The sequence below is a fragment of the Haemaphysalis longicornis genome, unplaced genomic scaffold (assembly GCF_048455015.1).
Source record: "Haemaphysalis longicornis isolate Haplotype H1 unplaced genomic scaffold, Haemaphysalis longicornis Haplotype H1 scaffold_8, whole genome shotgun sequence".
Classification (NCBI taxonomy): Eukaryota; Metazoa; Arthropoda; class Arachnida; order Ixodida; family Ixodidae; genus Haemaphysalis; species Haemaphysalis longicornis.
The window spans coordinates 121,234,469-121,260,233 of NW_027526445.1; the positions used below are offsets into that span (position 1 = coordinate 121,234,469).

General features: G+C 45.2%; 1 protein-coding gene across 1 annotated transcript; it reads left to right on the plus strand.

The window, feature by feature from the left end:
• The first annotated feature begins 4,500 nt into the window (after nucleotides 1–4,500).
• On the plus strand, nucleotides 4,501–24,006 carry LOC144148847 (uncharacterized). The gene is made up of 5 exons (XM_077680368.1): nucleotides 4,501–4,729; nucleotides 13,924–14,161; nucleotides 15,757–15,790; nucleotides 17,820–18,094; nucleotides 23,785–24,006. Exons 2-5 carry the CDS (start codon nucleotides 13,966–13,968, stop codon nucleotides 23,844–23,846), a joined length of 567 nt encoding a protein of 188 aa, XP_077536494.1. The 5' UTR covers nucleotides 4,501–4,729; nucleotides 13,924–13,965; the 3' UTR covers nucleotides 23,847–24,006.
• Nucleotides 24,007–25,765: the final 1,759 nt, after the last annotated feature.

Below are 25,765 nucleotides of genomic sequence, written 5' to 3' on the forward strand. Positions count from 1 at the left end.
TGAATTCGAAAAACATGTTTATTTTATGGGTAAATGCACACAAACCATCTTTTTTCGTCAAAATAAACAGCCCCTGCCCGGCGGCGCGGTCAGAGCCCTGGCTGCCTTTCACGATTGGCCGGCTGCAGATGACGTCATATTCGGAAGTGCCCGCGCTGCGGTGGCCACTCGGCCTGAAGATCTCTTTCTGTTCCTGTTCAGATACGGGCCAGAAGGTCCTCTGGTGAATTGGGGGCTCACACAATCTTTCCGTACAATAGGAGAGCCTGAGGGAAGTATAAACGCAACAAGTTCGCTCTCGGCGAGCTTTAGAAAGGGGTTCTCCCCCGACGACACATGGCCGACTTCTGTTTCTCGGGTGCAGGGAAGTCGCGCAGATATTGGTTCGCCGCTTTCACTACCAGCGCTACTCACAATTCCTAGCATAATTTCTTTCAATATGCCATAATCCCCATCCTCGAATGTGGAACTTTGTTTTTACATTCGGACAGGCGGAAACAAGCTCTGTGCAGCGGCCTGCGACGCGCGCAGGCAGCAGCTAGCGATGCGGCCGCCGCCGGTCGCCGCGTCGCGCAGATGTGCTGGTGCCGGGTCGCTGCTCGGCTGGTCAGCGGAACGTGGCATTGCTGCACATACGCATGATTTAGAATAGCGGAGCCGAACGTTGGTTGCCCCCAAAAGGTAGAGGAACCCAAGCGCAGCACGCTGGTCCCCGAAGAGCTTTAGAACGCCTTTCCCAACAGCTCCAGCCGGCTCAGGTTGCACGGATCACCGCTGATGTTGGGCACTTTAGGCTTAGCACCAAGGGCGATATTTGGTCGCTGCTATCTCTACACTTGCGAATGACTCTCCTTAACACAGTTTTTCACTGCACTGTCATCCCCTTTCTCGCATGTGGAACCTTATTTGTACGTTGATAGTCATTCTAGCGATCAGTGCTATGCTCATTCTTGCGCGCAGGTAACGCCATCCATCGGCCTCTCGCCGCATCTCGTGCTCGGGCAGGTTCATTTGCTGCTGTCGACGAGCCTCCGCGACCGGTCGGCGCTCCGCATCGCAATACAAATTCGATCACCTCTTTCGAAATCACATTGGATGACAATTCCTAGCACAATTTTTCACCACACTATCATCCACTCTCTTGCACTTTTACCTTCCTTTTCGCGACGGCCTTGATTCTGGACGGCAGCGACGAGCGCGCGGTCGCTGTTGCGACATGCGCGGTGCGAGCCGTTTCGTGCGCCGTCAGGGCATGCACGACCGGCGAGTGTGCGGAGCGCTTCCGCGCGCAGAAAACGCTTCATGCTTTCAGCTTGCTTGATTTCTCCTTAAAATCTAGCTATTCAGCTAAGCTTTCCTCAAAGCCCACAACGCTGATCGGGAAAACGAGCAAGAAGTTCGGGAAGCCCAGAGCGCTGTGGTCAAACAACTTTTCTAATCCACGCATAATAATGGATCAAGAACTTGGGGTACCTCCGTATTTGTTTGGGCCCGTCGCTTCGTGTATGAAGCACAGAGCACCCGACGACACGGCCGGCCCCGCGACTACTGGTGAAGGCAAAGTAGTAGCCACGGGCGCTCGGGTAGGACATCTCTGGTATCTAGGAATCGCTTTAGGGAATCACACATTAGCATTACGGTTAAAAATCTACGCGGAAGCAACTCTGCACAATAAAGATTAATAAGTTGAAGATTACACGCCTGCTTAATTCGGAACTTCGCCCAGGAAACTGGGACACAGCGAAGCGGCGGCGCACGTCACTGGCCGTCATCCGAATATGACGCTACTTCCGGTCGCTGCCTCTCGGTTTCTCGCTCTTCCGGCGATGCGGCAGGGAGCAGTGGGCGGGGCGTAGGGTCAACTTTAACGACGAATACCGCCGTCTCCAAGCTAAAAATGCTGAAAAAAAGTTTATAGGCATAAACTGACCAATGTAATAACTGTAAAAAGTAGAGTTTTGCCCGGTTTCAAAAGTGCTTCAGTAGCCCTTTAAGGAAGTTGCAGGGGCGATGGGAGACGGGCAGGGAGTCAATTGAGGCGCTTTTGTACCGGAGAACGACATAACCTCATGGGCTGGCTTTGGCTCGCGGGGGGAAGGCTGAAGCGCCCAAATTCTTAGGAAATAGTTGCGCTAACCTTGCGTACCAGTCATTGTCCTTATTGTATTGAGTTGTGTTTTGTTTGTTTGTTCTTTTTGGGTGGGAAAGGAGGAGTTGTGGGCTTGAGGGGCTGGAGCTGTGGTCGAGAGGCAGATGTCGACCAGAGAGGTGGGCTCGGCGTTTGAAGCTGGTAGCAGGACAGTGGTCGGGAAGTGTAGAGAAGGAAGTGCGCACCTGCCGCCTTGATGTGTATGCAAAGCACGTGTGGATTAGAATAAACAGCGTTTCAGTCTCGTCCGCACAGCCGCTGAAACAGCCTTCGAGCCTGAAACCAGTCCCAGTGTTCCCTCGCGGGTTGTCAGGAACCCGAAGGAAAAACCGGGACTAACACAACTGCGACAGCAGAGTATATTGCTGTTTTAAATGAGTTTTCGCCCGATGAGTCTTTCTGAATTCATCACGTCCCACCCGAACGTATTCATCTTTGAGGGTCCGTCCATATAATAGTTGCAATGATCTGCCACTGTACATCCGTCGCACCTATTTTGAACGCTTTTCATTCCATCAAGGGCACAAGGGAAGTAGGTCAGCACACATTTTGTACAACAGCAAGCGTGATTTTGTGGCGCTCTCCCGGTAGAAGGTAAGCACTTGAAAAATGAAACTTTAAAGTACCAGCAGCAGGCAAGGTGACTAATGACATATGGCTGGCTTCCGAGACAGCGCTTTTCGAAAACAGATACTGTTGTTTGCTCAAACACACTAAGGCTCAGTAAGGTGGACCTAGAACCGCTAAAAAAGTGAAATCCGCAATCAGTTTTTCATAATCGGCTAAAAAAATCCGCTAACCGCTAGACGCACAATTATCTCGGCCCAAAAAACTTAGAATCCACTAAATTTCACAAAAAGGGACAGCTAAAATGGCAACACTGTTTTTCCGTCCAAACACGAGTACCTTGAATGGCTTCCGGAGCGGCGTACTGGCCTCTGCTTTGCAGTCTGAGCACGCGCACATCACCGATCACACTTCATTGTTTTTCGCAACTACCTGAGCTCCAGACGTTTGCACGGAAATTAGGGTTGTTATGTTATTAGGGACCCTTTCGTGGCGGAATACGAAAAACCTGAAGAGCTCTCAGCCCCCGCACGTGCACGCACGGGAGTTCGCGAAAGCAAACGAAGGTTGCACGCTGAGGAGAAACGCCGGATATTAACGGATCCAACCCTCAACAATAACAGACACGGGGCATACCTGCGATGCGAAGCGCTACAGTTCAAGTGCAAAGTCGATTCAAGTGCAAAGTTTTCGTGATGTTTGACAATCGTTTTCACGTAGAAAAGGAAGCAGAAAGTGTACAATAACACCCAACATTTTTTTTCTGCCCTTGAGTTGTTTGTGCACCTTCCTTGTTCCTCTGTCACGCGGTTTCGTATTAGAGCTGGAAATTGTTTGCACTTATGGGCTAGTATTTGGTCGTTCTTTCTTGCGCGCCTCCTGGTGTCAGGTTTTTGCTAGTTTTTCCAGTCCAGCTTGAAGGGCTACCGGAGAGACATTTTTCCCGGAGTCTTTCACGTCGAGGCACGCGCTGACACGGTTTGCCCCCTTATGCGAGCACGGGGTGGGGGGGGGGGAAGGGGGGGGGGGGCTTTATAGTTACGTTTCACTTGCTCACCGATGACATATCCGTTGTGCTGGTGGGAGATTTAGGCCAAGACGTCTCCCAACCCGATGCCAGCTAACTGCTGTCCTCCGTTGTACAGCGGCTTGGGTTGGTGTGTTAGTCTATAAGATGTTTACGACGGGTGACGGAAACGGACCGCTTGGTGCTTGTCCTCCGCAATAGCACTCCAAGCCCTTACAAGTTTCACTCAGCTAATAAGCTAGGAAGTATGCCTCCACCCTAAATTAGAAACAAACGTGTTTTGTTTCCCGAACTCCTTGAACTGCGCCCACCTTCACCCATCTGCGCGCTCTTCACAAGGTGGACGGCACTGAATTCTTACGAAAGAAGATATTCATTTTTGAATAGTTTGGAAAAACATGAGAGAGAGAGAGAGAGAGAGAGAGAGAGAGAGAGAGAGAGAGAGAGAGAGAGAGAGAGAGAGAGAGAGAGATTTATTGAGTAAAGACATTTCCCGCATCTTAACACCAAGAAACTCTGCCCATCGCACTGATCAGCCCTGCGCGCGTTAACGTTTTGGGGCGGCATACCTTAGCTTCGAGATAGAGCCAGACGCTCGCTTGTTGGAGAGCTCGGGCAATTTGCGATAACATGAGGGAACTCGTAGGAGTGGCGAACTGGTGGCGTCCAGGCGGGGCCGCGCCGAGATACTGCCCATTGGCCACTCCTATTCTCAAAACTCTGGCGAGATGTGTCGCCGAGCAGCGCACACCGCCCTCCCAGTGTCTGCCTACCCTTCCTCGGCGCCCGACCGGCAGACGGCGCAGCCGCGCAGGGCTTTATAAATGATCTCGAAATGGCTCTTGCAGTTCACAACTCAGCAGACGTTGCCAAAGCTGCTGTCACTAGCGATAATAAGGGCAAGCCGTCAAACTAAGAGGTTGATTGTAGCTCTCATATTCGAATAAAACAGAAGTGGTCTTCTTCTACATCGCGTCGTTTGGAAGGTGAGTGAGATTTATTTTTTACACAGTATTCTTTCTTTCCTCTACAACGGGAAAAGTGGATATCGTGGCCGAAACGGAAGTTCTATTTATCGTGTGAAGCACGTTGGGGTTGGGCTACCGCATGATAACTGGTGGTTTGTAGGAAAAAGCGAAAGTGAGGCTAGTTCCTATTGGCTCTACAGTGCTTGGCAATCTTTTGCATAGCAACGTGCGGTTTACGTTTTAACAAAAAAAAACTGTGACGACTGATGGCTGCTGATGGGTTTCACATATGATATCAGGGCATTGTAAGCCGCAGCGGGAAAGAATACATTGCATTCCTTTTAAATGCACCCTGAAGTTAGTGTTAAACATTGTGCCATATTTTTGCCAAAAAAATATGCAAAAAGTGCAATAAAATTTTTTCATGAACACAAATTATACCTTTCGACTCAAATTAAAGTCGTAGCTAAGCAGCCACACTAGGTTTATGCTGGTGATGTTTTGAGACATACATTCGATTTTTATTGTAGTGCTGCAACAAAATGCAATTTCATAATCTCCTCTAACGAGCGGGGAAGAACAGGTGATTTCTTTCAATTTACTGAACAGTACTCTATGAGCTTATCCGTGCACTGTTAAGAACGCTGAAATAAAGAGATATTTTGAGACATTGGTACACATCCATCTCTTGATCCATGAGACCAGAAGTGTGAGTGCTATACAGAGCATAACGTGTCCTCGCGCCAGCAACAACTAATTACACACGCCTATTCCGTACGTGTAAAAAGCCACATCATAATCGGATGCCGTGAATAACTCACATGTAGCACTGGACAAGCTTAGGAGAACGCTTGTTCATTCACCCCCTTTGTGCACCTGTCTCTGGATCCATTCTGAAACCCTCCACACACCCGTGGAAGCTCATCCACCACATAAAAAGCCATGTTTACATAGGACCCAGCATAATTCTTGCCCACGCAACTGGGCCGGGAATGTATACAAGAGAAGCTTCTTTGTTTCGAGTGCTAATTACGCTGCGTGCCACGTACGTTTTGAACCTGTACCCTTTTTACAGCCGGCTAACACACGTTCCTCAAAAAGAATATAGAGTAAATTATGCCGGCATCCTATTAAATCGCGATATTCTGCTCCGATATAGGTACAATCTTAGCACTTCAGGTGCATTGCAGAAAGTTACTTAAACGTGTTTATAATTTCGGGGCGCCGTGCTCAAAACCGATCTGAAAAGTGAAATCCACTCTTATTTGCAACAAAAAACGCCTAGAATTGAACTTATAGATCATTTTACGGTAAAATAACGACGTGTCTTGAAAAACCGGCCACCTATCTGCTCACTTCCTCGCAAATGTCGTCTAAACACGATAGTTGTCGGCTGTCCCTTCTACGTAAATACCTCGCTTCTCATTCCCGCCCATTTCTCACGCTCTTCACATCCCGTTTTGCTCCCCCCAAGACAAATATACGCTCGAGGTTTGCTCAAGTCGATTCAATTTTACAGCTTTTCGCTACCCTTTTGATTGATTGATTGATAATGCTATATATTTGTAACGGGGTAGTGACATGTCATTTTACTAAATAACTACTATATCTATCTTTTATGCTCTTCGTTTAATGTACGGGCAGGCTCAAATTACCTTTTTTTTCTGTTGCGGGTGGTAGCTGTCCTAGGAAATATTCCCCTGTCTGCTTTATGTCCGGGACCATTGTAATATTGTTTTAGCCGCATCGACAGCTTTGCAATTACATCCCACTGTGCTACCCTTATATCCTGGGGCTTCTAGAAGCCGAATATTTCCTCATGTAGATTTGAATGCATACACTCACATTCAAATACGATGTGCCGCATATTCTCGGTTCCATTTTAGCAGATGTTTACCATTTAATTTCTGCCTAGGAGAGACTATCGTCTTTTTAAAATTTGAGTCTTTTATGGTTCCAACCTAGGCCGTTCGCTCCAGCACGTGAGGTTCTTCCCCTAGGCGTCACGAGGCCGAATAGCGGGGCCGCGTTTAACGCTTGCTCAAAAGAAGATGAGTGTTTCCAGTGTTCCGATAGCGGGTCTGGTTATGTATAGGAAGAGCCAGGCTTGCCCAGTCGTCCGCCGTCTTAGCTGGAGCAACGTTTACCCACTTATCGTCTCCTCCTTCATTGGCGTTTGGTATTTTACTCACAACTGCTGCATTTCTGTGAAGCTTAAAGGGGCACTTCAGTGCTCCAGAGTCGCTTCAACAGTTTTTGAACTGAAGTTTGCACTGTGGTGCTCCAGGTAAGCCTGTGGACGACCGTACGAAGCTAGGAGGGAGATTTAATGATTCGCACGGGCTTTATCGGGCGTGTTATAGGCGTACAGTGTTAAAGGTCCCCTCATGACGGTTCGGCAAGTATCGGCGAGTGGGCAATAAAATGAATAAACGCCACGCAGACTGCCTAATAGTGAAACAAAAAAGCTACTGTTGTTCTACGTATGCACCCCACATTCTATGGCCTCACATTATGGGTACCCTGGCACGTAAATGTAAGAGTTAAGGCACGGCAACTGATTAGGCACATTTCTATATTTTCTCCTTGCTTCATGGACGTTCTCTATCACACCAAATCCCAATCAAAGCGGCAGCTGGGGGACGATAGTTTGCTTGGTGGCAGGGACAAGTTGAGCATGGTTTAGGTTTTCTTGCTTTTCTTTCCTGTTTTGCCTAATTCCTCACCTGTAATGTTCACCCATCCCCTCGAAATTAAATCCTGCATACGTAACTGCATGACATATTTATTGAGAAAGTTTGAATTGCCTTGAATTCAAGTCGTCTATTCTGACTATTGCACGCATCTCATCCCCGCCCCAACATAGCTAGTCCTCTCATGATTGGTAGTAAAAAAATACAATACTATTAGCAATGAAAGCATGAGTCATTTCTGAGCGGAATGCTTACCCGTGACTTTTTTTTAAATGTTTGACATTGCCTTTGAAGGCAAAGTAGGATGTCATGCGTCCGAGAATGCACATGTTTACTGGGATTACGTGCCGTAAGGTCTCACGAGACGAAAGATACAAGCGTACATCTTCTATCTCCGTGTATCTTTCATCTCGTTGGACATTCAGGCTTGATGGGATGTTCAGTCTTGGCGGTTCTTCCGTCTCGTTGGATATTTTGGCTCAATTGGATGTCCTGTCCCGTTAGATATTTTGTTTCGTTGGATATTCATGCTTCATTGGATCTCGTGTCCAGGTGGTGCGTTTGTCTCGTTAGATATAAGGGCTCCATTGGATATTTTGTGCCGGTGGCTCTTCCGTGTTGTTTTATATTCAGGCTCGTAATATTACATATGTGTCCACGAAGTGCTGAATCGCTTTCAAAATGTATTTGTGTAAAATATTCGTGAAAGCGCAGGCTTCTGGCTTGCAACTGCAAACTTTGCATAATTAAATGCCCATTTAAAGGAAAACATAGTCGCCCGTAAATTTCGTCATAAAACTTCAAGGCAGTCTGGAGAAATGTAGATAGTTAATGTACATAGTTCTATACAAAGAACTTCACTTCTAATCGTATCAACCCCGTCTCGAACTCGCCGATTCGGCCACCATCTTCGAGAGCTTGACCACCATCGCCCTGATGACCTTCGTGACCAATAAACCGGAGCCAAAAATAAATTAAGTTCCTCATCTCCGCATAACATCGCCGGAACGAACATCACAACTTTATTGGGATGACTTGCGCCAAGCTTTAAGTTATTTCCGAGAAATAATATCAGGGCAAAGTATTTCCGTGAGTACCACGACAGAAAAAATTTCGGTGGTTTTTGTCGTATTTTCGCGTGTCGTACTGTCGTCTTGTCGTAGTCTTGTCGTGTGGGGATTCTGTTGTTCTGTTGTGATTCGTATTGCTGTCCTGATTTTGATGTTCCGTCGTGCCGAATTCGTGTCTTGTCGTGATCCTGATGTTCCATCAGTAGTTGCGCATGTTTTGATTGTAACTGCCGATTGTGAAGAGTAGCGTAAATGGCAGTTATGTTGTAACTACAGGAATGTCTGTCGTAGTGAAAATTGACTTTGTCGTTACGACAGAAATCTGTGTCGCAACCACAGATAGGTTTGTCGTAACAACAGGACTTCTGTTGTCACAACAAAGTTTTATGTCGTACGACAGGAATTCCCGTTAGGTTTTTGCGGTGTTCCTGTTGTGATTTTAGACTGGGCCCTGACACCGACACGCCTATTTTTCGATGGGGTCGGTGGAATATAACAAAAACACACGACGTAGGCGACGCGCACACGTAATGGCCCTAAACAGGCCTCCTGCCCCGACATAAAGTGATCCTTCCTTTGAGGAGCATTTACTGCTTGCTTTTATCTTGGGTAATATTAGAGTTTGTGATATCCTCATTGTGGGTCCGTGGGCCAAGTCCTGGTGTCATGTCAGACTATAGTCTATACACAGACCCAGTAACTGACTTTCAATTTCCAACAAAGACTGTGTCCCAAATCAGCTCAAATTTTTACTTATGATACGGGGTCATGCGGTTTGTCTGGAGTAACTGCTTCGCACTTCACTGTAAAGTGTACATTCTGGCTGGTGCGACTCATGGCTGGTGCGACTCAGGGAGTCACATACGTTTGGTTGAGGTCTAGTGCCGTTCTAATAATGATGCCAATAGTCAACACAAATGGCCATGCTGACTTTCTGGAGAATTCTCAAATCGCCGATCGCCCATTACTTACGTAAATTACATAAGTAATTAAAAAGCACCGTAGGATGCACACACAGCTACAACCGGGCCAATCTATTATTTTTTCTGCCACAAGTGGCAGGAAGTTTGAATAGCCGAGGGACGCCAGGAGCAAAGATATGGAGGCTTTCCTATTTACAAGCTTGTACCGAGGCACCGAAATGACGTCATGCAGAACACGCGATTGTCGGCTGCACATAAATCAGTGCATGTTGGATCTCTTGGAGCGGCGACGTTAGGTCCGAAATTCAGTCTACTGTGCGCAGCGGCTTGAAGTATGTGGTTTGCATAACGTTCCCAGAAGTTGGAGGATCTTTTGCAGAAGAAATTACGTAACCATATTTTTAGGACTGCCAGCGGCGGAAGCAAAGAAATGAAACAGTAGGAACAGGTCTTGTTCCTCGAATTGTTGTGCTATGCGCAGGATTAACAAGAGGGAACTGCTAGAAAAATCTGCAGAAATTCAGAGAATTGTCTACTAATGCGTTGCATTCTTATGCCATTTGTCTAAAGTGTAGGTTCTATACCGCCAATATTTGGGTTTTTCTAAATTCTATTCGACCGATTATCTCTATTTATAGTATAACAATTGCAGCTGGAACTTTCGCGAAATCTATATTTTTGTGGAAATGCAGGGAGGTACACTTCTCGCTTTCTTTTGTGTTTTTTATATTTGTTGGTTTACAAAAATACCGTTTCAAGAATAATCGCCATTTACGCTATTATCACTATTACAGGTGGAACTTCCGCGCAATTTGAATTTCTGTAAAATGCAGGCTGTAACACGGTTCTCCGCTTTTAGCTATTTTTTCTTTTGTTTTCTTACTTTTGGGTTTCCAAAATTCTGTTCGAACTATGCTCATTTACGTTGTTGTTCGGATTGCAGGTTGAACTTCCGCCAAATCTGCATGTTTGTGGAACTCCAGGATTTTACGTGGTTCGCTGCTTCTGGCTATTTTTTTTATTATTTTCTGGCTTCGCAAAATTATGTTCGGCTAATTAACTCAATTTACTCTATTATAACAATTACAGGTGGAACTTCCGCCAAATCTGCATGTTTGTGGAAATGCGGGCAGTTATAGTTTACGTAACCGTATTTTTACGGAACCATATTTCACGTTAGAAGTTTTACTTCTTGCAACTTTTCGCTATGTGTTTTTATTTTTCTCATTTTGGGATTTTCGAAATTCCGTTAGACCAATCATCTCCATTTACTTTATTATAACGATCAATGGTGGAACTTTTTCCAAATGTGCAATTGTGTGGAAATGCAGCGAGTTATACCTCTCGCCACTTTTCGCTATTTTTTTTCTATTTTTCATATTGTTCGGTCTCCAAATTTTTTCTACCCACTATCTCCATTTATGCTATTATAGCGATTACGGATGTGACTACCTCTAAATCTGTATTTTTGGGGAGATGCAGGGCGTAACACGGTCCTAACTGTTACACCCTGCCAGGACCGTGAAAACTCGGGAAGGATTGCCACGCATTATTAGAAGGGATAAATGTACTGCACCAACTTCGCTTAAATCTGTAGAGCAAGGAGATTTGCTTCCATTGAGCACGTTCCGCAGGCTATGGTAAGGTAGCCCTACCGCCGCAAGGGGCAATGCCTGCTCGCTTCTCTGGATCGTAGACTGCTGTTTCGAGAGGGTTATGTCATTGGCGCGGAAGGCTTTATTCTATGGGCTTGGAAAAGCCACTAGAGCGAGGACGGGTTTTGCCGTGTTGTTTACCTGCGGCACACAGGGCCGGGGTTAAAAAATGGTGCAGCTTGCACTAATGGTGCCAGGCTGCAGAAACAGCCGAGCTGGACGGAGGCTCCTATTCTTTCGCTGGATACCGGGTTGTTGAACCATCATCATCATCAGCAGCAGCCCACTAAGTGCGCTGCCGACGATGGGCTCAAACATCGACCTCGAACCGCTCCTTTCACGCGCTTTTAGGGCCCTTTATTTGCCTCCGAAAATTATTATTTCTTCCCTCCGTCGAGTAATTGGCCTTCGTCTTTTTTGAGACCCGTCTCTCGATGTCCAGTCTGTCACCGTGGCACTCCACCAATTGTCGTTTTGTCTAATTACGTGGCCACCGCAAGCCAATTTCTTGTTTTTATTTTAACTGTGATATCTACTACTCTAGTTTGTTCACTGATCTGGGAGGCTCGTTTCCTGTCTCTAAGTGTTACTCCGATCAATATTTCTTCAATGGCCCGTTGAGCCAAGCTAAGTTTTCTTTCAAGTTATTTAGTATTGCGCCAAGCTTCCGCTTCATATGTGATCACCTCGCATTTATTTCTGAGCTTGCCGCTGAAAGTTATCCATGACTGGCAGGCCGGGATGGTTTCGTCCGCAGCCTCCTTTTACACCTCTCCCAAAGTAGACAGCGTTAGCACGCGCTAGAACCCGCCATTAAGACTAAGGCCAACGCCCGCACTGAGAACCGAAAGAAAGTGTGCAGCTAGATTGCTGCCCGTGTCTGTCCGTAAAGTGTTTGCGTGCTCCCTGAGCCGGTCGTTAATGCAGCGGTCAGTTTCCCCCACATAGCTTTTGCCACACGAGAGAATAATCTTATACACCACACCTTCTGTACACTCCCTGAAGCGATTGGCATGTTTCTTGCTGCATTTTTTGCTGTTTACCGGCCCCGCATTCACCCGGCCGCACGTACCGATAGGAGCCGAAAAAACAACACGCACGCCCACGCGACTACCGGCCTTCTTAATCCGATGGGACACGCTATGAACATGCGGCATCACCGCAATTCTTGGGGCCCGTTCTTCCCGTGTGCATAGTGTGCGTTCCTTGTGGGTTTGCGAAATCAAAGTCTCCGCTAGCGCGCTCAGCAGCTCGCGCGGAAAACCTGCTCCGGTCATCCTTGCAATCTGGTCCTGAAAGCTGTCCTGCACACCATGAGGGCACGACCTCTGTAATGCATTGCGCATTGCCGAGAGAGCAATGCCACGCTTCACTGACTTCGAATGGGCTGATGTGTGCGGCAGCAGGCTCTTCTTTGAACGAGGTGCATATTTGCAGCAAACATGATCATGGCGAAAGTACAACACTAGATCAAGAAACCTAAGGCTGTTTTCCGCTGGGAACTCATACGTTAAGGTGAAGTCGCGAAGGATGTTCTCAAAGGTGGTGACTATGTCGCAGGACATATTCACCACCTTCGCCATGATCATGTTTGCTGTAAATATGCACCTTGTTCGGTTCGGACTAAGGGAAGCATTTTTTTCTTTCCAATTGGCTGCACATGGTGTTCTTCCCCACTGGTGCTTTACCGTAACCCCCAGGCCTTGAGAGTGGCCTAGTGGGTAGGTTGTTGGTTTCACCACGCAAAGGTCCCGCGTTCGACTCGCAGGACCTCCCTTACCCCCTTTTTTCTCGAGGCTTCGAGGTTTTCTGTATACGGCGGACGGTTTTGCATCGACCTTAACCGCTGTGCTGTTATAATTCAGCAAAATTCACGGCCCGAGATTCTAAATCGAGATTTGTTTACAGATTTTTTCGGAATAAAAAGTGTACAGTGACTGATGCACTGTGTGTGTGACCTCTAGAGGGGTCCTTGGTACACTACAGGCGTCGTGGGAGTGCTGTGGGGTGGAAATAAGGCCAGCTTCAATGCTAAGGAAGCTGTGGAATTGTGGTGGGAGGGCAAGTGTGTTGGAAGCGTGTACACGATGGCTTGTTCTACAGCCTGCAGAGGGGAACGGCCACGTCCAGTGCATGTGCTCAAGGGATATTGTTGGCAGCTGCACGTCGGCTTAAGCTGTACGGTCGCTAGTTAGGATAAAAAGGTGTGCTTTATTGCTGTTGGTGGAATCCATTCGCGCCTCTTCCTGCATGCGCAGCATTGATTTCTTGTGTTTCATCCGCGGAAAAACGTGTGTGAATTCTGGAGCTCGGAACGTGTGTGCACGTATTTGATGTATATAGGGTTTGGGTAATTTGTGATGACGTGAATGTTTCACGGACAGAGTAGTTCCCTCTTGCCATTATGCGGATGGTTGCGTTAGTTCGATGACGTTTTTGTTGTGACCACACTCATTCTGACAATTTACCACATTGTACTTTATTGGTCAGGTGCGACCCGTGTTTGTAGACTGGCCTATAAAACTTCGCTTATGAGTTGCACATGCGAAAGTTGGGGCTGATTGCATGCCTGATGTTTAAGTCCCTATTCATTGGTTAATGACGTGTTGCCTTTGCGCTAACTTCTTGGAGTCTAGACTCGATCGTGTTGAAAGCAATGAGAATGCCTGTTTGCGATTACCGGCGTCCGGGCAAAGCGCAATGAAGTTCCCAAGTTCGTTGCACTAAGCTAAGACTTGTTCCAGACAGCCTGTCCATACAGTAGTTACGCGAGATGAAGCTTAGCATCGCATTCTTGTTGTACGGATTGTTTGCGCGGGTAACTTGGTTTCAGCTCATATTGCTAAACTGAACATTACCTTATTCATGCAGGGCAAGGTTACCAGGGTAGGAGTCTTCTTGGCTCCGGTAGAGATGGAAGAACTTTCGGCTGAAATACAGGTGGCTCTTCCGTCGATCGCGGAAAAGCATTTAATGTTATTGATTCAACATCTCGCTGAAAAGGGCGTGCACTCAAAGGACGACATGCCTCAACTGGATGCCGCGGACCTGCGGGAAGTACTCCCGCCGGGAGATGCGAAGAAACTTTTGGTGCACTTCAATGCAAAATGTAAGACAAGCAGTGTCCCAGTTGAATTCTGAGGGAGTGTTTTGCCATTGGCAAATGGCGAGCAGTAGCAGAACTGTACTAAATGTAACAATTAATTTCTAGAGGACTTGGCCGGAAGGTCATGCGGCTTAGATAAATAGCCTATAAGGCAGGCTTGTTAGGGAAGTTGGTCTCCACTGAAGTGAATAATACTGAATGCAAGTAAGCGGAGCCAAATGCAGCAGCAAAGGTCTATTTGAAAAGTCGATTTCACTGTCACGCCTGTGTGGACCCCTAAGAAATAAAATACAAAAAATTAAAGAACTTTGAGTTTTCATATCTTTGCCTTGTAGCTGGAGTGATGAAGGCTAGATTGCTTTGCTTTAAGCTTGCAAGGGCCGGAATGCAATAAAAATCGCTTGTAACAATCAGAACTTCATGATTTGGCTGTGAAGAACATTACTTTTAGCAGCATCGTTATTTTATAGGATTGTATATAAAGTACTTACAGAACATTTTCCTTCCTGTAATACACAAAGAGTGCTAAGAATATTAGGTTCGAGAAAACTGTAGCGAAATAATGTCAGCATATTAAAGGTGTGCGATGTGAGTCAGTTGCTCACAGAATCCCAGAACTCTGACAGCTCTAAATAATGGCAAACACCGCTCACAACTCTGCTTTAAAAAATTGGGCCAGTTGCACCTCAGGTTAATTTCAATTTTGTATGATTGCAAACGAGATTTTTATTACAGGAGGTTATATTTAAAAAGACTGATTACAACTGCCTCATTGTTACTAACCAGTATGACAGATCAAAATCCCATATTACGCACCCCCCAAAGCAGAAAATCGTCAAGTCGGTATGCATACTACTAGACACACGAGGCACTCTCAGAGCAAATGGAAGTATCGTACTGCTGTTTGGCGGCATACAATAATTTACAGCGCTTCACCAGTTCGGTGTCGTGACAAAGGGTTTCGTGTATGATTCCTGCAAAGAATGTTAATCTCAGCTGTGCGTTTGACTGTGATAAAATACGAATCATTTTATGAAAAGCGGTAACCCAGGTTCTTGAGATTTGTTTCAATTATTGCAGCGTCGCAGTGTTCCAAGAACTTGAAGATGGCGCCAGGTGCTTAACCATTCTGGTTTTTCTCTCCAAATGAGTGCTTAGTTCCTTTCTTGTTTACACCGCAGACATTTGTTACCCGCTTTTTCTTTAGGATTCCGCAGCTTCTAATTCAGGATTCATTTCCTTCGAGTTGCAAGACCACAATCCTCTGCTTTTTTAACTGATTCAAATAGTCAACACAAGAACTCTATCACATTATAAGCTGGAAAAATGGCTTGAGAGCCCACCCAGTTGTTCTTTCTTTGTATCCTAACGTAACGAAATGAAGTTTATGTTATTGTTGGCAAATTTTCCATTTTCGCAAGAGAATCTTGCTGACATTGTGGCCCTTGCGATGCCCCTTAGACTTGAATTTTACAAATTGAAATCTCCCCTGATAGTACATAATGAAATAACAATAACGGGCTAGACTATAGCGATATGTTACTGATACACAGCACAGATTTCGTTTGTCACACCACTGCGTGATTTTTTTCTCACAGGTGAGGAAGAGGGTCCATGCCTCGCAGAAGGCAGGTAAGGTACCGATTTCACCTTTTACTTTTTAGTTTGAGTCCGCATGCAGCGCAGTAACTTCTTGCTAGGGTAGTACGAGAGGAGACGTTTGTGCTGACTGGTTTAACGAGTGGAAACATTTTTCACTCCGAACTGTTAAGACTGAAATTAGTCGAGGTGAGATTACACAGTACAATTTAATTGCTTATATAATACACATTTAGAAGTATTTTATACCCGTGCACAAGGCGTATTCTTAATGCTATGGTCGTGCCGTAGCGCAAGTGGGCATAAGCATTATTGCTTGGTCCTTCCAAAGAAGTGAACCTTGCCTTCCAGCCACAAGCGTGCTTAGTAGTGCTTGGTACGGGCCCACTGCCTTCTGCGGCCCTTGCAGGCTTGGGTCTCCTAGAATATGTATGCTAATAAAGTATTATTATTATTATTATTATTATTATATTATTATTATTATTATTATTATTAAATGATGCTCGTTCATCTGCAGAATACAATGTGCATATAATGAATATTCCGATCGTCTTGATATATTCCAGAGCTCTTTGTCTTTGTTCTCTAATGAATTGAAAACTGTTGTAACTTAAGTGCCTTTATGTCATTTATGTGCCGTATTTCTGTTCCGTATTTATTTTATGCAAATCATCATCTTGCTTGTTTGTTTTTCACTTTTCCTGATTTTGTGTTGCTTGAATTTCTGTCGGTTTAAGTGTCAGTGCTTGTAACGCTGAACTTCGTTTTTCCATTTTGAAACTTCCTGACATTTTGTTACAAAACCTTTGTTTTATGTGTATAATCTATCTCCGTCATGTGCATTGAGTATTTGCTTGTGTATTTTCAATTTTTCACGTGCCTTCAACGTTTTGCTGGCCGGGTGTCATGGCTTCTAACACTAGGCTTCCTTTTTTTTTGCTGTTTTGCTGTTTTGCTTTCTGGGATCTCTGTAACTATTTTTATCTTATTGTTTCTTTCATATATACGGTTTTCTGTGTTGTGTTGTCTTGATTGTAGTTTGTTTTTATGAATGCTTGTATATGGTGTACCAGTACCAAGACCCTAGGGTTGTTCCTGGGCACCAAAAATAAAGGTTGATTGATTGATTGATTGATTGATTGATTGATTGATTATTATAGTACCTGTGCATTTATACCAAAGTCATGCTCAGAACATTCCAAGATGAACCATGCCGTTTCTTGAAGCTATATAGCCAGCACCACACCGATCCTCGAATCTCTTCCGGGTCTTCAGCCTACTAATCTCCAACGTCTTGCTGACAAATCAACGTACCTCAGAAAGCAAAGAAATGTCCCATAGTGTACCAACAATCATTTATTCGAAGAATTTTAAAAGCACTCGAAGGATACGGGCTGAAAGGTTTTGGAGTAAATAGGCGCAATCCCTGGGATTGAACTACACTTTCCATCACCCCTAGAATCCAACATTTCATAGCAGATGTTGCCGCATCTTGCTGCAGCAGTCAGTGTACAAGTAATTCATGACACTGGGCCCGTAAGCATCATTTTATGATTTTAGACAAAAACTTTAAACTTTTTCTGAATTGCAGCTTCATTGTAACCTTTTTGGAAGGGTATGGTTTGACCAAAGTACATGGGATACGTTTGCCTGGGGAATTGTGCTAAAACCATAGACTTTTCGTTCAAGCGGTAGCAAGAGCTTACCTTCACAATATCTAAAGGGTAAAACATAAGTACACATAAAAATAATGCCCCGCATACTGAGGGCGTCAATCCAAATACGCATGCTGCATACATTGCGCGTTGTTATTGTACATACCTGAAGTGCGGATCGGCGTGAGATCGTAAAACGCATAGCTAGCAACGCGGACAATAGGCGCAGCCTTTAAGCGCCCAATGCCTGCGGGAACCTTGCTTATGCCGTATTTCTGGTGTTCTGTGTGGTCTGCACGAAAAAGCTGTTCTGCAGGCCGGCAGGAATCCCAGATGTCGCATTCACAGCAACAATATTTTGCGTTCCGTAGGATGATCTGTCGCTGAAAATTTTATCGCTCATCCAGGAACACAGAGTTGGAAACCAAACAGGCCAAGGAGGAAGAGGTGTGCGAGGAGGCACCATGGAACATTTGTGATGAGTTGCTATCAATCGGTGAAATGCCCCAAGCCACAATACGTGACATTGAAAGACTTCAGGAACAAGCATCACAAGCCCACGTCAAGCTTCTGCGAAGCCTCCGAGAAGGTGACAGGCTGCGGGCTGAGAGGCACAAGAAACTGCTGCAGGAAACTATTGAAGAAGAAACACGGGCTCGCGAAATACGGCGTCGAAACCAAGGTAAGAGTCATAAAAATTCGACATTTTATTTGACGTAATGTTTAAAGGTGTGCTTAAGGTGTTTAAAAATTGAGCAGTTGAGTACACAACAATTGAGATGTCCCGTACGTTCGATGCAGGTTTTGATAACAGTAGCTTTTGACGCTTTGCGTTGCTGTACTAATGAGAGTAATATTTTATTTATTCATTTAGTTACTCAATTACCCTCAAATCTCGAGGGAATTAAAGAGGGCAGTGGGCACATGCCGGTACCCAGATATCAGCAGATACCAGTCGAACAATACAGCCAGAGAAAAAGTGACGTCGCCTGATACCACTGAAGTTGTGCCGGGTCACCTTCCGAAAATTTTGATGGCAGCTCATGCCGCGTGCATGTGACGATCGCTCTCGGCATTGCAGTGATGACTTTAGGGAGGAGTGGGATTCTTGTCTTCTCACCGAAACCACGATGCTAATCTTAATTACGCTTTTCATGCGCGGTAGAGACGATCATTATGAAAAGGCGCAAAACGGAAGACGATAAATTCTTCCCAACCCTTGTATAAGTAGACTGGTAATCTGTTGTCTAATTCCAAATACCTGCCAGTTTTTTTAAACTGCGTATTATTGGAAGCGTCTGCCTGTTCCTTGGAATAGGCGCAGTAGCGGAAATCTTTGAAATTCTTATTCATCTCATAATGTTGGGAAAATTCTCAGCCGACGTGCACAAAAGATAAATAATGACTGGAATCCAAATAAGATCCCTCTGAAGTGGCTCACGCACAAACGTAAGTAAGTTCCTAAATGCTCACATTTTTATGGGGAAGGAACCTGTAAAACAGTAAAATTCAAACGGTGCACTCTAAAGCAATAGGGGGACGTTTTAATCAAAGGTTTTCGTTAAACGACATCACAAGAATACAGAAAGCAATTGTTATCACCCAAATACCTGCCAAATACCTCCTACAAAAATTAGTGTTCACTGGCGCTTGAAATCCATCATTTTAAGACCTATAGTTCCAGCAAGCAACCATGTCACACAGATTCTCGAGCTTGGCTTTAACACGTAAATACCTTGGCGTAGTAGGGATATCGCGTGCTCAAGTGTGATGGAATCGAATATCGCTTACCTGCGAACAGCAGAAAGCTGACAAATATGCTGCAAAGTTCGAGACATTTGAGCGATCCACTTTCTAATCTTCATTTGTTTACCATGTTTCCACGTAACGGAGAAGATATCTCTGGTATAGAGACCGCGCGGCCGCTCTACGGTGGCACCGTAACTTCAGCGGGACATCCCCGCTGTAGTAAGGCGCTCGTGAACAGAACAGGGAGGAGGCGAAGTGTTGTGGTGGTCGACGTGGTGCCGCTTGCCTAGCCTAAATAATCGCGAAACGCTTTTCATATTGGAAAGTCGGTCCACGATTTACGCGACTGCCAAAGTAGGCTAGGCACACATGAAGAAGTGCACACCGGAGATGACGCTGAATGCACCCTGCAGCGCTGCGGAGCGTAAAGTCTAAATTAATTATTTCGTCCAAACGGTAAAATGACCAGTGAAGTGCGGCCGGGCTTGCCAAGGGTAAGCGAGCGCACTTCTCAGGGTTTCTCCACAAGACTGGGTAATATCGTCACTAGAGACCTTACTTTCACGGCTACCCGGAGGAACACGCGTAGAAATTTCTTGAGTTATCATTATATAATCGAAACTATGACCCACTATGACCCTGACTAGCCGAGGTTAATCAATGGGCGAACGACACATTATTCACAAGTGGGACACATTTTGCAAATTACGGGAGGCAACTGTCGAACCATATGGGTCACAGATAAAGGTTTCGATTCGTGGCATTCGAAGCTAGAAGGCCATGTTGACCAGGCCACAAAACTTATACCCGTAGAGGCAGACTTACGGTAGGGTGACTCCAAGCTTATGCGCGTGTGGGAGGTGAAGGCCAGCATCCAAGCGCGGTTCCACAAGCGGAAACTGAATTTCCCCTTTCGGACGAGACCATCAAGACGGAACCAGGAAATTAAATCTCACGCTATCTCACAAATCAGCAATAGCAATCTTTATGGGACCGCAGAGATTGCCAAATAAGGAAAGCCAGCACGGGAAATACGTTAAGAATTCTCCTAGACACAAACGGTGGTAAAGCAATATAACGAAATAACCTGCTCGCTCTCATACATACATATGGCGGGTGATCTGCAGCGAATTTTCCAAACTGTATTTTCACATTAAGGATGGAGAGCCAGAACGCTTACCTGAATACACTGGAGCTGGATACACTGAACGTGACAGATCTCTAACGAAAGGTGAAATCTAAGCTGCACTAACATCAAGACTACATGGGTGCCTGGCCCGGATGGAATCAGGAATAAACTGCTGATTAGCCTCGATGATTATTCCATGGCCGCCCTCACTCGGTACGTGAACAAGTGCTAGGAACGAGGACCAATTCCAGCAGCCTCGAAAACAGCAAAGATCTCCATTATAACAAAAAAGGGGAAGGAGCCCAAGTTGATTAACTCATATCCAATTTCTATTGCGCCTTGCTTGGGCAAGCGTTTGGAATAGGTGGTGTTGGACAGTTTGTATAAGCCCATAGAAACAAACCATTTGTTTCTCCACACAATGGTGAGTTTCCCGTCCAAGCTTTCCATCCTAGACGATATGCTGCAAATGAAACACCACACATTAGACCAGATGTACGGCTCGGACTTCGCAAGACAGTTTTACTTAAACTGGACCTATCTAAGGAGTTTGAGAACGGCAGACATGGTGCCATTTTATACAATATAGTCCAGCTGTGGGTCGGGCACCGTGCCTATGCCAACATAAAAGACTCTGTGTCTCATCGCACGACACGTCTTATCCTGGGAGTATCAGAATTGGAGCTCATACATACGGTTAGCTGGGCACAGTACAGGAATCCGTACGGTCGCCCTTCATTTTCAGCGTTACCATGATCAAGCTGCCTCCACTCTAGAGGTTATCTCGGCAATCCAACATAGCCTCTACGCAGTTGTTACAATCAGTGTGACTGGTGGCAGTAACGGAGACCGGCAAGACAGCCTGCCCCAAACGACCGATGCAGTCCATTACTACATCACCCCGAGAGTCGTTGCCTGCTCTTGTATCAAATCGGACATCCTTTTCTACTAATATTCCAAATATTCCAAATGCATTACTCTTCCTTTGTTCTGATGCGCGGTTGTTGCCATGTTCTTGTCACCAAGTGTATTAGTTCAAACAAAAAACTCTGACTTCATGGTTCCTTTTATTTGATTATCGGTGAACCTGTGAGTGGTAGAGCGCCGCCACCGACACAGCAGTTTTGTTGGCGGCTTAAACGTATTTAGCTCTGCAAAGCGTTCTTCCCTTGTACAAGGTTGTTCACCGGAATAGATCAGACGCGCCGGGGATGGGCTGGAGACGAAGTCGCAAAACAGCCGCGAGTACCGCACTCATGTGGATTCTTTCAATACGGGAGGCTATGGGAACCCCGCAGCTTTGTACTACCCGGAAGTGCTATCGGGAAGTCGGTTTGGCCTCCTGTCGTGCAGCGCTGCCTGGGCAGCGCATGAGGACTATTCATATCAAAATGGTATTCCAAGAGTAGAATACCAAGGTGCACCGTATTAATTGTTACAAGGACGATAAGCAATGAACTGATGGCTGTAGCTTTTATTCGGGGTGAGTAAATTACCTCAGGATAAGTTTCAGAATTTCTAAAAGAGGTTATTGTCGAATAGGAGATACAATTAGGTAATAATATGCTGGCCTATTTCGCAGATGAGAACAATGCTATGGTCAATACCGAGAAAAAAGCTTTTTTATCATGCGAGAACCTTACGCCTCCACTGGTTCCCCTTTCAGCCTCCACCCTCACTCCTCCAGCCCTTGTACTTCTCCGAATAAAGACACGTAAAAGACAACGTTACCAACAGGTTACACCCCTTGGGTATCTTGCCAACATTGTCTCCTGCAGCAGATCCGTGGAAGTATTCATCAAAAAGCTATGCGCAGATGCCGCCTACACCCCTCACATGACACAAAAAGGGACAAAATGCCCCAACAGACACCCACGTTGCTTCTACTGCAAACTGAGGAAAATCAGATCTCCACCACCTAGTGTGGACGTGCCCACACTTTGCCAAACATCACCCAGAGAGTTCAACAAACATTAATCCCGACATCCTACGACATGAAGCACACTAGATTACACGCATCTTTATTACAAGCAATTGCCGCTTTTATAGTTAAGAGTGGTCTGGCGCGAGTAGTTTAACTGGGGCCGACCCCGGTGAAGACTTTCACGCCTTCATAACGAGATTGTTCTCTTTGAATACGGACCTTTATTAGTATTCCCCTTCTTTCCATCCCTCTCCCCACCGTACGGCACACGCCCTCCTTGCTCCAATGAAAGATTCAATCAATCAATTATCATGCAAGCAAGGAATTCGTCTGCAATGTATCATAACAACACCCGTCAAGGAAACCGCAAGCCTTTTGATGGTATTTTCAAAGACAACCTGTCACTCATCCAACAAAAAGGACGCGTGAAATGAGATGCCTAAAAATAGGATTTATTCTAAAAGCCCTGTCCCACCAAACGCAACGTGGTGATAGGCGTTTTTTTGCCTGTTGAACAAATTAGTGAGGTGATTTTAGAAATAACGGGAGCGTTGTATAAGATCAGTGTAAAAAACTGCACAAAATCTTGTATCCTGCGGAACTTAGAAACGTTTTACTGCTGGTTAGGTTCGTTAACCAACCACCTTTTACGTATTTAATAAGCGCTTCTACCTAAAAGAAAGCTGATATGTTTGGTCGAAACTTCTCGTGCAAGTGTACTAATTTCACAGTTCTGTAGCGGCAACTCATTTAGCAAGAAATGAAGGTTCGGTAAAATGTTTGCTGACTTTACAACTTATTTCTGGAAAGTTGTTCAAAAACGCATGTACCGCAAAAGTGCCGCCCATTTGTCTTACTAATAAACATGATAAGATTGTCGAGAAATGGGAGTCACAAAGGCGTCGCCAATAACCCTATTCTCCGCCGTGAAAACTCCCTTGCTGAAAATAACGAGCTGCAGATGATTTTTAACAGTTTTTTGGGATTACCTGAAAACTTACCATATGTTCGAAAGGTTTCAAACTCAGCTCGTATTTAATCGCCCGAGAAGAGAATTATGTGTTTTTATTTTACCACGTGCACTAGAAAACTCGTGCTATGCGGACTTTCCAAAATCTCCTACGCAATCTCAGTTTAAGAAAAAAAACACACCGGGGAATTTCGCACCATCCCCTGCATTGGATAAAACTCGCATAGTTATAATTGTTCACAATGGTCCTGAGAGATTAGTCCTATGATGAGAAGAATCGCAAGGGCAATGAGGAAGCCGAGCAAACGCGTTTTCCCCAAATTATATAAAAAAAACTTTGCGCTGCCAAATTCACGACAGGATGGCGGCCTTTCACACAGGTAACTCTAACAAGGAAGGTACAAGCTCAGAAGAAATAGTTTATTGCGCCCCGTTTTGTTTCATATTCGCCGTTTGGGTAATTCAACAGTTAGTCATTAATGGTTACTGTTTTAAAGAAAACAGGCAGAGAATTTTGGTGTTATGTACGTTGTGTTGTGAGAGATGTATATTCTTTAGGAGTGTGGCTGTGCGTTTATTTGTTGTTCTTTTTCCTTGCAGAAGCAGCCATAGAAATTGTAAAGTTCGCAGCGCTGGGACTGAAGACGCTATTGAAGTTGTAGTTGGTGTTTCCTGCAGGCCAACCGATGATTAAAGTCCTCCGAAGAAAATGAACATGTCGGAAAATCGGTATCACGGTTTAGCCATGCAGCCTGCTTCTCCCCGAATAATGAAATACGGGCCTATTAACAACGCTGAATGAGAATAAAAATAAATTCCACATTGGGTGAAGCAATTTTCCCTCTAATAAAAAAAATCTCAATTGCATGTCTTTGCACACTTTGGAGAAGGGGCACCAGTAGGACATGATTTATCTTGTGCAAAATTTGCCTGGTGTGTAAATAAATGCATGAGCCAGGGGACCCATTTCTACAGTCACCAGAGAAGCAACAACCTCTTCATTTCCCACTCTACAATACCTTCCGGCAGGAGTCGTCAAGAGGCTGTTTTTGTTATGGTGCCTCGATGCCAGCGCCGCCGTACAGGGTGGAGACCCCCTTAAATGGAGCCGTGCCGCCGCTACTGGGTCAAAGTGCTCAACTCGCTGTTCTTTTTGTTTCCCACAAGAACAAGCAACGCGCAAGAGATAAGATGATTCAAACTTCACCAGTAAACCGCGTTGCGGCGATAATTATAGCCCGGTTTTGATACAATGACTTGCTTCGTCGGCAAGCGAGTGACCCAAAATGGCGGCGCCAGCCTATTCGTCACTCCCTCGTCAACACAGCAAGTCGCCGTAGCAAGACCATTCTATAATTTTCGCCCCAACGCGGCTTACTCGCGAAGTTGGAATAATCTATTTCGCGTTGCTGGGTCTTTTGGGAAACGAAAACTAAATGTTAAGTATTTTGTCATTCTCGAGTTCATGAGCTTGCACAAGTGTAAGATGAAAATTAGATAATTGACGCCATGTCGATGGAACGATGTTTTCCTTTTATTTGATATCCAAAATACACATATGAACACGAAAGACTTATACTGAAATAAGAAATACAAATATTAGCAGATGCCCTTATGGAAATACAACAATGAAAATATTTTCTTGTGGAAGAGCAAATGAGGACCTGTCAAGATAAAATTATTGTTTTAATTTTTCCCGAAATTTTCAGCGGCTTGCTGCTTGCAAAACAGGGAGGAAACTCACCTTTTTTGCAGGCTACTGACTGTATAACGCCCAACGTTTGGCCTGAAGCTGACGGGTATCTCATGTCCTTAATGTAATATATCACCAAACGAAGAAAAAGTACTTTCTCCGGGTTTCAATTATGGTCCAGGTACACCACTTCCGATGACGTAGATGTCCTTTGTAGAATCGCCCCAAGCAATCTATGGCCCGGTAGCTGCTTCTTCTGGAATTTCGTCGCACTGGAATGGAAACAGCGTCCTAAACATTTCAAGAACGTGAAGAAAATAAACAGCAGGTGAAAAACTGACGAGGTACAAAATGGTGGCGTTATTTATCGGCGCTATAACAGTATCGGCTGAAGTGGCGCAGCAGAAGTATCAATAACGCCTTAGCATATATGTGAAAATATCATAAATCAGGCAAAACTGTAGTGTAGGCAATTATTTCTTTCTTACTGCTTGTAGATTGAAACGCTGTCCAAAGGGACGTTTTCTTCATATACATAGAAAGGCAGAACCCTCTTTCCGTGCAAAGGCGTGCGAGAAAACGTTGCTATATTTATTTGACGCCGACACGTCAATTGGACGTCGTAAACAAACTCTGTTCGCTGTTACATACGGAGGGTAATGTGCCCAAGTTTCTTTTTATCAAAGAATTTCCACCAATAGTATGGTGCAAACCATTTTATAAAAGATAGAACAAAATTGCTAGTAATAACTTTTGCAAATGCATAGATAAACTGCGCACACCAAGCAACAGCTAGCGCATCTTTAAGAACATTTGAAGCCATTACTTCGAGCTACATCACCCCGGCGACGCACCGCGTTGGCGCTGCCAATGCTATCTTGTTTCTGC

What these genes read in the sequence shown, in the direction of transcription:
- LOC144148847 (XM_077680368.1), top strand. Translation starts at nt 13,966, where the DNA reads ATGGAAGAACTTTCGGCTGAAATACAGGTGGCTCTTCCGTCGATCGCG. An exon ending in CCATGCCTCGCAGAAGGCAG is followed by an intron (nt 15,791 to 17,819) that starts GTAAGGTACCGA and finishes TCGCTCATCCAG; the next exon opens with GAACACAGAGTTGGAAACCA. An exon ending in AATACGGCGTCGAAACCAAG is followed by an intron (nt 18,095 to 23,784) that starts GTAAGAGTCATA and finishes TTTTCCTTGCAG; the next exon opens with AAGCAGCCATAGAAATTGTA.